The 12,022-nt window shown below is 39.5% G+C and overlaps 1 protein-coding gene across 4 annotated transcripts in view; it reads left to right on the forward strand.

Moving 5' to 3' along the window:
* Positions 1-929: 929 nt before the first annotated feature.
* The window catches only part of ATP13A4 (ATPase 13A4), a 119,120-nt gene continuing 108,027 nt past the window's right edge, over positions 930-12,022 (forward strand). For 2 of the 4 annotated variants that reach the window (XM_058662109.1, XM_058662110.1), the window contains exon 1: positions 930-1,166. In XM_058662109.1, coding sequence (XP_058518092.1) covers positions 1,104-1,166 — 63 coding nt within the window. In that variant the 5' untranslated portion in view covers positions 930-1,103. The remainder of the gene's footprint in view (positions 1,167-12,022) is intronic. The other 2 variants (XM_058662107.1, XM_058662108.1) reach the window with 1 other exon arrangement.

Consider the following 12,022-nt stretch of genomic DNA (forward strand, 5'->3'; position numbering starts at 1 on the left):
ATCCTGCAGAGCCAGTGCAGACCAGTGGCTGGAATCCAGATGTGCTTCCAAGTCTGAGTGTGCATGCTGCTCCACACTGTACTGTGACTTCTGGCCGCTTTCTGACACTTGGTTCCAGCTTGCCTAACAATCCCCCACCTTCCTTCAGACCTGCTTGAATCCCTACAAGCCTGAGGGTAGCAAACATGATTTGATTTATGTATGTAGTCCCAGTGCTCAAATAATGTTCACTGAATAAATGTATGAGTAAACAAAAAAGGAATCTTGCTGTACAGGCCCTTGACTGTTTTATTTCTTGATATCCTTTAGCATTTAGCCACTCGTATTTGAGGAAAAAGCAACTACATAAAGTAATTGAATATAGTCTGTTTTCTATATATTTTCCCATAATGTAGACTTAATTGCACATAGCTATCAAGTGGACTGTGTTGGCATGCACAGGAGAATGTGATTACAAAAAGCCTTTGAGAGGGATTAGCGATCGTTTATAGCTTTTGGAAGCAAAATGAATGGAGATACTATTAAAAACCTGAGGATCGGGGCTTTCATTAATCAAATATAATCTGCGGCTCAGAAACCCTCCCCCACTCCAGTTCCTCAGCTCCTGTGGAGAAGGCAGACCTGGGAGTTCCTGTCCCGGCTCCTCCCTGGAACAGTCTTGCCAACTTGGTATAGTCCTGCTGGCTTTGCAGTCAGATGCCCGATGTTGGCAGGCACTGGGCAGGCAATGAATTCTTTGCCTGCAAGCTGGGCACAAAGGGATCGGCATGGGAGCAGGCTCCTTTGAGACAGCTGCTCTCCGAGTGAGAGAAAGAGAAGAAAGAGAGAGAAAAGGGAAAAGAGAGAGAGAGAGAGAGAGAGAGAGAGAGAGAGAGAATGCATTTGGCTAGAAGCAACCAGAAATTCCTGTGAGGAGAGGATGACTGGTGGGAGGAGTCCAGTTTGTTGAGAGGAGGTGTGTGCTCCAGGAGTGTTAACCTGAAGGATCCTTAACTCTTTCAGTGAGCTGGGGAGCGGCGCTTGGGGCTCTGCGGGCAGCGAGCTCATCCTGGAAGTGTGTGCTCAGGACGTGTGTCAGGGAGCAGGAGTGCAGGAACTCTTTCATGGGGGACCACTTTGAGAAGGGCCAGCATGCTTTGCTCAATGAAGGAGAAGAGAATGAGATGGTAAGATTCTAGCACACTCCCCTCTCCCCACTCTCCAACTTTCATAACACACACACACTCACAACCTACATGCTCTCCCTCGGACACACGATCACACACGCCGGTGTGATTTGACTCTGTTATTACGTGTGAAAAAGTGATGTCCAAGAAATCTGTCTGACCCAGAAATGTTACCTCCTCTGACAGATGGTTGCTAGAATGGAAGCATTGTGTTTATTTTTATCAAGTATGTTTTCTTTGGAAATAAAGCAGAGAGGGAGAGAGGCACAATGCACTGTTTGCCTTTAGAACCTCGAGACAGAGAGAGTTGCTCCAAACTCTGAGTCCTGTCAGCCATCTGTGGTGTGAGGAGTAGGGTGTTGTCAGATAGCAAGGAACAGAACATCAGCAGGGAAGCCTCAGCACACGGGCTCTTTGACCTTTTTCTCTTCTGACATGTCTCGCTCACGGAGTTTGTCAGCCAAGGAAATCATAGAAAATACTAGCAACTATCTACACACATATGTCTGTTTGCTTCTGGAGTTTGACTCATGGCTTTCAAGTTGTGTCACACAGAAAACTGAATTGTTGACAGGCTCCCTTATTTTTGATGTGTTCCCAGCTTGGGAACTGTAGGACGGTCAAAGATGACTTTTATGCTCTTGCTGAATTTTCAGCTGTATTTCTCAATTACAATGTAATCAAGAGAGAGCTTAAAGTGTGCACTTGTGTTTAATAAGGTCTTTCTGCTAATTGTGTAAGCATAGCCTTTTATGTCAGTAATGATGTAATTAAAATGTTAGAATGGGATGCTCTCCTACTATAATAGCATTTTATCTATAATCACATTTTATCTTCCTGGAATTAATGTATAAATAGCAAACCTGAAAGATATTTATTTAAAATGTTTTTGTTTGTGTGTTGTTAATTGCTTTAGCCCTATTACATTCTTTGCTCTAAAACTCTCAAGTCTAATCTGCTTACCTGTTCCTATAGTAACAACGTTGTTTGGACTGTCAGGAGTAGATTCATTCCTCTATCAAAGATGAAAACATTAGAAAGAAATGAAAGGCACCTTAATTCAGGTGACTTTCCTAACCATATCCTTACTTCTTTCTGCTTTGACTGCCAACAATGGCCGTTAAGTTCTATCCTGCAGAAATTACTGTCTGGTTTCATGTTAGAAATCATCTTGAGAGAAATATGTTTCCTTACTCTTGGTATTATGCTGAACATTTTATCCTCTTCTTAAATACATCTCACAGAAGGCAGTGGCTCCCTCCTCCTGTAATGTGTTTGTTTTTCCTCTTTCATTTAGAAACACGTCTCCTCTCCTGCTAGACATTCTTTCCACTCTTCAACGATTGATCTTTCAAGCCGTATTAAGCATCACCTATTTTTCTAAAACCCATTTGAACCTCTAGAGAAGCTACTACATCTTCCTAACCTCCACATTCCAACAAGGCCATTTTGTTCTAGCACAGCTTTGTCGCAGCGTCACCAAAGGCATGAGGGTGGTCAGCCTGGTTTGTATGCAGTCAAAGGCCCGCCAAGACAGGGCCTTTGCTCTGGCCAGGGACACTGTGTTTTCTGGTGAGGAGTCATTTGGCTAGGGTTCACAGCAGACACGCGGCATTAGTATGCACTCTGGAGCTCCTTGTCCTGTTCTGCTTGGAGAAGCCTGGCCACCTGCCTGGTGCGGTGTCTGATGCTAGGTCTCTCTTTCACTCACTCCTTCACCCCTCGTCTGCAGCACTAGCCTTCAGATACTTTTGGAATACCTTAAATGTACCCCACACATTTTTATATTGATTTTTAGTTTGCCAACTATCTTTTTTTAAGCCACTAGTAACCTTAGTCTTCACCATAACCCTATAAGAAAGATGGTATGAGTCACATTTTAAAGATGTGTAAACCGATGATTAGAGAATTTATGGTTATTATCAGATCTAGGAGCTAAACTTCATATAGATTCACCTAAGCTGGCAGCTCTTTGGCCTCTGGATTTGAATATAGTCCATTGATACCTTTTCAGTTCTTCCAAAGTGCATACTGTAACAGAACATAGCTCCTCCTTTCATAGAACAATTAGAACATCTGATCTTGCATTCCTTAGCGCCAGTATTGTTATATATGATTTATATTTCCCGAATACATCACTCTTTGGCTTCCATGTTAATCCCCTTTAGAAAGTCAAGATTGTCTAGAAATGGGTCATACCAGCATTCACAGATTCTTACTTTATACCATTGCTTGAGTTTGTGTCCTTGAAAAATTAATTTCTTTGATTCCAGAATGTCTCCACATTTTAAGATGAAACAACACTCTAGGGTTATCTCCCATGTTAATAAAAAGAACAGGAATAAGAATCAAGCCTAAAGATGCCTGGGATTACCTTTCATTCTAAAATAAAAGAAACAATAATTAAGTAGTGATTTTGGGTGACCTCAAAGCCATAACCTTAGAAGTGCACAATGAGACAAGAGCCAAAGGAGGGAGGAATGTGTTGAAAATGACCTCCAGAGATGGTCTTGCAAACGATGGGAAAGACCTTAAAGAGGATGGTGCCAGGCTGGAGCAGAGGTCTAGTTCCTCCTATCTGGGCCCGCTGCTTACTGAATGGAGCCTCAGTTTTCTAATCTGTAAAAGTACACCAGGGGGTCTGCGTCCCCTTAGTGTCTCATGGGGTGTTTATGAGGATCAACTGAGACTATCTATGTGGAAGCATTTTGAGAAACACAAAATGCTGGAGGTGTCCTAGTTGTTATATAAACAAAAGTAGAAGTTGAGTTGGTTAACTGCCTTTGTAGTTAACCAACTGAATGAATATTACTCCACCGAAATGAGGTCATCTGTTTTCATCCAATAATGGGAAGAGGAAACCATTTAGACATGGAAAGGCGCTGAGTTGCCCTGTGCTGGTTTTGCAGTGCTTACTTTGGGAAAACACCTGCTTGGAGACTTGGGTTTCTTTATTTCTTAAAGGACAATCTCACTCTAAGAGCTCACATCCCTTTGACTTCCAATATAATCTATATCTGCTTTGAAATATCTTAGGAACATTAAGTATTCATTTGCTTATACCAATACTGAACTAAGCATGGCTTAGTAACTGAAACCATCATCTTTCTGGAGAGGTGTTTTGTTTCAAGTGAGATTTTTTTTCAACGATTAAAAAAAATATTTGGAATGGCAGAGTTACAGATAGAGAGGAAGAGACAGAGAAATTTCCTATCCATTGGTTCTTTCCCTAAATAGCTGTAGCGATCAAGAAGAGGCCAAGCTGATAAGAGTCAGGAGCTTCTTCTCGGTCTGCTCTGTGGGTGGCAGGGCCCAAGCGCTTGGAACAGGGATTCTACTGCTTTTCCTTGAGAATTAGCAAGGAGGTAGTTTGGAAGTGGTGGAGCCAGAACTTGAAACAATGTCCATAAACTGCTATACCATGACACCAGGCCTTGGAGACTTCAAAATACAGTTCCCAGATTTCTTTTTTGATCTTTATTATTAGATTTTAGCAAAGAGGAGAAGAAAAACCCTCAAGTATAAAAGTAAAATTTATTGTCAAAATATTGAAATAACCAAAAGGAACTAAAGAATGAAGTAAATATGATTGATGAGTTTACAATTGAATATGATAAGTATCACATTGATGATTTTTCTTCCAGACTTATAAAATACACCTGCATAAAATTTACAACATTCTAGTTATTTGCTATGTGAAATTACTGATATGTGGTTTTTCTAAATTGCACAAATATTGCATAATAATGTGTAACTATACATCTCTTTTCTTGAAGCTACCTTCTCCATCTTTCTCCACTACTCTTTTCTTGAAGTTACCCTTTTATCACACCTGAAAATGTACAATGGATATATTTTCCTTTTCATAATTATAGTGCTACATAAACATTTCACTGTCTCAGTTGTAGCTGGATTGTGTGTGTTAAACAAATCTCCCAGGTTGCATATTCATGTTGCTTCTAATTTAAGTAATTCTCCCAAATTGCACATTTCTATTATTTCTAATTATTTTGTGTGGAACAACTTTCTATATGCATTTTTCCATATTTATCATTATTTACTTATGGATAAAGGCCCAGCGAAATTGTTCTCCATCAAAGGAGATGTGCATCTTATATTTTGATGGATATATACTTCTCAAATGCCTTTTAAAATGTTGTGATTTTAACAATTTATACACAGCAGAAATCCTTTATGAGAAGGCTTCTTTTCTCCTTCAGACTTGCCAATAGTGAACATTATCAATCTTTTAGGTTTGACTCATCTGTTATGGTAAATGATATTTTATGGCTGTAGTGTTTTTGCATTTCCTTGATTTGAAGCTGAACAAAATTTAATATGTGTTTTTTGGCATTGACTTTTCTCTGCTTAGAATCTGCTTTATCCCTGATGCTATTCTAATTAATATTATGCTAAATATTTAATTAAAATATTTACATTTTAAAGAATAGATTGTGACTTATTTTTTTATACTGGTTTGGTATAATGTGTGGTACAAATGAACCAATGACATCCAAGTAGAGTATTCTTGTTGTACGTGGGCATGTATTCACAGGGTGGTGGTGGTGAACCATAAAAAAATAATGACTGTTTTATTTGAGTGTTGGCAAATATTTAGAATATTGAGTTATGCTAATACTAGGTTACTAAAAACTAATGAATGTTACAAAGCAAGAGAAACTCAGTTTGAACTTCTGTGTCTTTTCTGAGAACCTAGCAAGAAGTTAATCCTGCCATGCTAACACTATTTAAGGTGGCAGCATCGTGGTGCGTGGTGGTTTCCGTCACGCTGGAAACCCCGCTGTGCATTCAGCATGCAAGAGGAACATTTGTCCTCACCAATGCTTAGGCCCGTTTTGATAGCTGATGTCAGTCTTTTCTCATACCCTGAGCAGAAGCACTCCACCATCTCAATACCCCCTTACTTGTTATGCTCCATGAGTACTTCTGAGTTGGTTGCCAATGTTAACTAGTGAGCCCACAGCGCTCATAGTGGATGGATTGTGTTCAGGCTGAGACTTTTTGTCAGTGGAGTATTCAGGAAGCTGGGACATCGGCCAAATTGAATGTCTTTGTTCTTGATTCATTACTACAGAACTCTTATGAAGTCAACTCATCTTTGATATAAACTCTTGAGGAGTGAGTTGGAATCCATAAGACAGGGATCTTATTCAATCATTCTTTCCAAGGCCTCCTCCTGTTCTACCCCTACCCCTATTGTTTGGCATGGTACTTGGCACAAATAAGCCATGCTTGATGGTGCAATTGTAAGTGCCATTAACCTGCAATTTTACTTTCTGACAAGAAAAAGAGGACAACAGGGTTAGAAGGAAGAAACCATTTGACTAATTTAAAGAAAAAACTAGAAAATTTTGTATTGTTTATTTGGAGCGGTCAATAATCCCATTAATCTGTCCATTGGCTTCTGTCTCCACCAAGCATAAACAAAGCTTATGATTGTTTTTAAAAATTATTTTTATTGGAAAGGCAGATTTACAGAGAGAAGGAGAAACAGAGAGAAAGATGCCCTATCTGCTGGTTCCCTCCCCAAGTGGTTGCATGTCTGAAGCTGAGCTTATGTGAAGCCAGGAGTCAGGAGCTCCTTCCAGGTCTCCCACATGGATGCCACATCCCAAGACTTTGGGCCATTCCCTACTACTTTTCCAGACCACAAGCAGGGAGCTGGATGGGAAATGGAGCAGCTGGGACATGAACCGATGCCTACATGGGATTCCCGCTCATGCAAGGTGAGGTTTTGGCTGCTTGAGCCATCACTCAGACCCACAAAGCTTATTCTTTAGAGTTAATTAGCCAGACTATACTATATTTCTATGAAGTACTGCATTCTATCCTTTCATCCATTCACATAAAAACTCTACCATTGTTTAAGAAACCTCTGCTCTGTGCCAGGCGTCCTCCGTGCAAATCAAGGAGAAATTTGAGTGAAACATAAACAACTTCTGTTTTCAAGAAGCTCACAATTGAGTGGGCAAGGCAAAGTACATGCATAGTGCAACATGAAAATGAGATGTCCCTGGTCCAACAACCATCAATATTTTTAGTATAGCATCAACAGAGCATTTAAATCCAAGTGTCAGGCTTTTTTCTGAGTATAGGGCTTGGTCTGACTGTGCAGGCTACATGGTTGGATCTGAGAGATCTTTAGAAACTGAAATTTAAATACCTTTATAAACTACAGACTGTGGGATAAGAGGGAAGGACTGAACAGGGTGAATAGTTGTCAAGAATGTCCCAGAGGTTACTGGCTTGTCCAGTGTCAGAAGATAACATTGTTCTTTAATCCCTCAAGGGAAGATAGGATCAAGTTAGGAGTAGGATTAGGAAGAGAAACAGAAAATACTTATGTGGTGATTGATTATGTGGGTCAGTTTCTGGACTAAGCACTTTTACACACACCAGTTTATTCAGTCCTCTTGGAATTCCTACAAGTCTTTACCATCTCACCTTTATATGTAAGGCAACAGAGGCATGGGATGTTTCGGTGACACACTAAAGTTCACTTGGCTAAGTAAATGGCAAACTGTGACCACTGCTTCTTGATTTTGCTGAGTGCCAAATGTTCTGCTGAACTTGTTAATGGTGGAGAAAGTAGTAGGGCATCTTTGACACAAGCACAATATCAGGAGTCTGATGACAAGTATTGTGTGTTGGCTCTGTCAGCATTTCATCTCATCTCAATTCAAGGTGATCAGATTAGTCTTGGACTTTGCACTGTTTCTAGATGGAGCTAATAATACGGTGCTACCAGTTTGAGCCAGGTCTCAATACAGATGATTTCTTGAGATCTGTTCTCACTCCTTGAGATAATTCTTAATTTTTTAAGACCCTTTCCAACACACACACACACACACTCACACACACTCAAAAATTTAAAACAGGTACAAAAAAATCCATGTGTATCATCTTCAGAAATTTAAATGGTACTTGATTTTCTTTCGAAGCATTGTGAGGTTATATTTGGTCAAGGAAAGGAAGTCATATCTGGAGACCTCGTATGCAGTGGAAACTAGGAATTTACGGCAGTTGTTGTGTGACTTACTTGTGAAAGAAGGAATAAACATAACTGATTCAGCACTGCTGGATCTCATAGGGTTTTCAGACTCACGGAAGATAGTATTTGTAAAAAATTGTCCTTCAGAGTGACCTCTTCAATGCAGTTTCATCCCCAGGAGCCACTTTCAAGACTCTGTGGATCCCAGCCAGAGCACTATCACCCCTCCATCCCTCCACCAAATGACCCACAACTATTTCCAAACGCCCAGCATAAAACTCTTGATTAGTTCTGGAAGCCATAGCCCCGTAGGAAGGCCATCTTGGAACATGGTCAACTCAAATCCACCCACAGCTAGAGGCTACTCTGGACAAGGAATATGCCTATGCCTTGGATGTACTTCTGAAAAGGACAAGGAAGAAGGCCAACTCTGGCAAGCTTTCCAGAGAAATGTTATGTACCCCAGGCAAGGACACCCTCTGATTTCTATGAGTGCCCACATCAGGTTCTAGTTGAGACTGTGATCACTTTAGTGTATCAAGAATCTATTACTCTTGGCAAAGTTTGAAAGTCTGAAATCCAATCTCAAAATCAGTACATAGAAGACAATTTTGTGAGGAATGATTGGCATTTCAAAGCCAGTTTCAAAACAAAAGTACCCAAGAATTGAGTTTGGGAAGACAAGTTCGTGCAAGGCGAGGACTTTATCTGCTAGGTTACCAAGCCAGGTCCACTGTACCATTTTATTTGTTGCCTAAGCTGGGGATATTTTAACTGCTAAACAGATTAAATCACAGGTGATGCTTTTGATTCTGCTTATAAATTCAATCCCTACATGCCACTATATCTGGTCATAAAAGTGGTGTAATTTGCACGTGGTTATCTTATTCTCCTCTTAGATTTTTCTTTTGTTTTCTTTTTTTAAAAGGATTTACTTTGTTTTTATTTGAAAGTCAGAGTTACAGAGAGAAGGAGACATAGAGAGAGGTCTTCTATTTGCTGGTTCACTCCACACATGGTCACAATGACTGCAGCTGAGTTAATCTGAAGCCAAGAGCTTCTTCCAGGTCTCTCACGTGGGTGCAGGGGCCTAAGGATTTGAGCCATCTTCCATGGCTTTTCCAGGTCATAAGCAAAGAGCTGGATGGGAAGTGGAGCAGCCGGGGTGTGATTTGGTACCAATATGGGATGCAGGGGTCCAAGCATTTCAGTCATCTTCCAATTAGGGAGTTGAATTGGAAAAGGTGCAGCTGGGACACAAATTGTTGCCCAAGTGGGATGCCAGCATTACAGGCAGCAGCTCTACAGCTATGTCACAAAGCCAATTCCTATTTTTTTCTGGTCTAACCACAAATTCTAGTACAAGGTTGTGTAGGGGCAGTGAACAATTGTATTGTTCATGTTCTGCTTGTGAAAACATGCAATCTATCACCCTTACTTATATTAGCTGTAGATTCTTAATGATACTCCCTATTGTCTGAGAAAGTTTTCTTTTATCCCTGTTTTTATAAGATTTTCTTATCACAAATGGAGATGCATTTTACTCAACTATATTTTTGCATTATTGATATATTCAGGTGATTTTCTTAATTAGTCTGTTAATACTGTAGTCTGCTAAACTGACATTGCTTGATTTAGGTTTTAGTGCTGAAGAAGCTTAAATCCTGGAATGTACCTCATTTAATCATGGTGTACCACTCTTTAAGCATGTTGTTTGATTTGACTTAGTTTAATTTGATATTTTAACATGTACATTTGTTTCTATAGTCCCAAGTTTCCAAAGGATATTGGATAATGGTCTGTAGTTTTGCTCCTTCTTCTTCCTGTTCCACCACCACAACCACCTCTCTTCCTCCTCCTCTTCCTCCTCCTCCTCCTTCTTCTTCCTCTTCTTTTCTCTCATTTAGCCATTCTTTATGGTTTAGTGTGTTAGTAACTACTACTCTTACTTCTTCCTCATCTAAGAATGCCTTTATTTCTTTTTCATTTCTGAGGCATGTTTTCATGGAAAACATTTCCATTGACAGATGTTTTGTTTCCTCACTTGAAATGTTCTGTGTTACTCCTAGATCTATGCTTTCTGATGAGAAATCTGTGGAGATTGAAACTTTTCCTTTCATAGTTAAGTGCTATTACTCTGGCTGCTGCTGCGGCTTCTCTGTGTAGTTTTGAAAGGACAATTTTTTAATTGTCCTTTCTTTCATTTCATTAATGCTTTTATCTTCCTTCATTTCTGCTATTGAATCCATTCACTGTGTTTTTATTTCAGGTATTATACTACTCAGTTCCAAGAATTACCACTTGGTTCTACTCCTTATTTTTTAAATTTCTTCTTTGAAACATTTGAATTTTTGTTCTTTTTAAGTGTACATGTAAATATTATGCCATTTTGGTGATAGTGACTTGAAAATTCTTTTCAGATAATTTCAGCATAACTGTCATCTTGGTGCTGTCATCTCTATGTGTACTTGAAAAATTTTGTGGGGAAATGTAGTTAAAAGATCAGTTTATTATGGGACACGGAGCTTTTTTTTTCATAATGCATTATTTTAATGAGCTTCCCAAAGGCTCCGTGTATGCCTGTGTTTAGGTGCAACAGTCAAGATGCCACTTGGAATTCCAACATCACATACAAGAGTGCCAGGCCTTAAATTTTCCAATTCCTGCTTTCTGCTGGTGTGTGTCCTGAGAAATAGCAGGTGAAGAACCAAATTCCTCTCACCCACTTGGGAGATCTGGAATGAGTTCCTGGCTCCTGAATTCATATGGATCTGGTCGTGGTTGTTGTAGGCATTTAGAGGCTTGGCCAGTGGACTGGAGCTCTTTATTTCTCTCTCTTCCTTCCCGGTACATTTTTTTTTCTTGCCTACTCAACTTCCATTGATAGTCAAAGGCTTAGGGAGATTGCTTATTCTGCTAAGAAGGGATAGGTGTTCACATTGTTGATGGCAATTCTTTACAATAGTCAAGGTATGGAATCAAGATATGGAGTCAGTCATCAATGGATGAATTGATTAAGGATATCTGGCTGGCATAATCCATGGAGTATTGTTCAGTCAAAAAAGAATAAAAATCTGGCATTTTATATAGCATGGGTGAGCCTGGAGGATAGTATGTTACATGAAATAAGACAGAAAGACAACTACCACGTGTTTTCATCCATATGTGACAGATTAAAAATCCTGGAAGTATGGTGGCTTCCAGAAACTGGAAAGTGCAGGTGAAAGTGAGACAAAGGAAGATTGGTTAATGGATACCAAAATACAGTTAAATACAAAGAATAGGTTCTAGGAATCCTTAGCCCAGGAGGCTAACTATAGATAATAATTGATTGTATACTTCAAAACAGCTAGAAAAGAGTACTTTGAAAGTTTCCAACACAAAGTAATGCTAAATGTCTAAGATGATATATATGATAATTCACTCCTACTTTGATCATTGCATGTCACAAACATGTGTTGATATATCACACTGCACCACATGAATGTGTATAGTAATATGTCAAATAAAAACACTAGGTTGAACAAGAAGGCAAAATGTTTTAGATAAATACTGTAAATACTGTCAACACAATTTTACCTTTCCCCATTTCCTTCCTTACTTTCTTGTTTGGTTATTTATTGAGTATTTATTATGTACAAGTTCCAATGCTAGATATTATATGAAGCAAAATTCTTTGTCTCAATGTTTGGGGAAAAATAATTAGTGAGCTAGTCCTATGACAGGTGCTGTGAGAATAGAAAGCTATAGCCAACTTCTGGAAGACTTCAGTGAGACGTTGCAAAATGGTTGAAAGTTCTTGGTAGATGAATAGGACTTGGCCTGCAAGCCCAGGTTAAGGCAA

The sequence above is a fragment of the Ochotona princeps genome, chromosome 3 (genome assembly GCF_030435755.1).
Source record: "Ochotona princeps isolate mOchPri1 chromosome 3, mOchPri1.hap1, whole genome shotgun sequence".
Lineage (NCBI taxonomy): Eukaryota > Metazoa > Chordata > Mammalia > Lagomorpha > Ochotonidae > Ochotona > Ochotona princeps.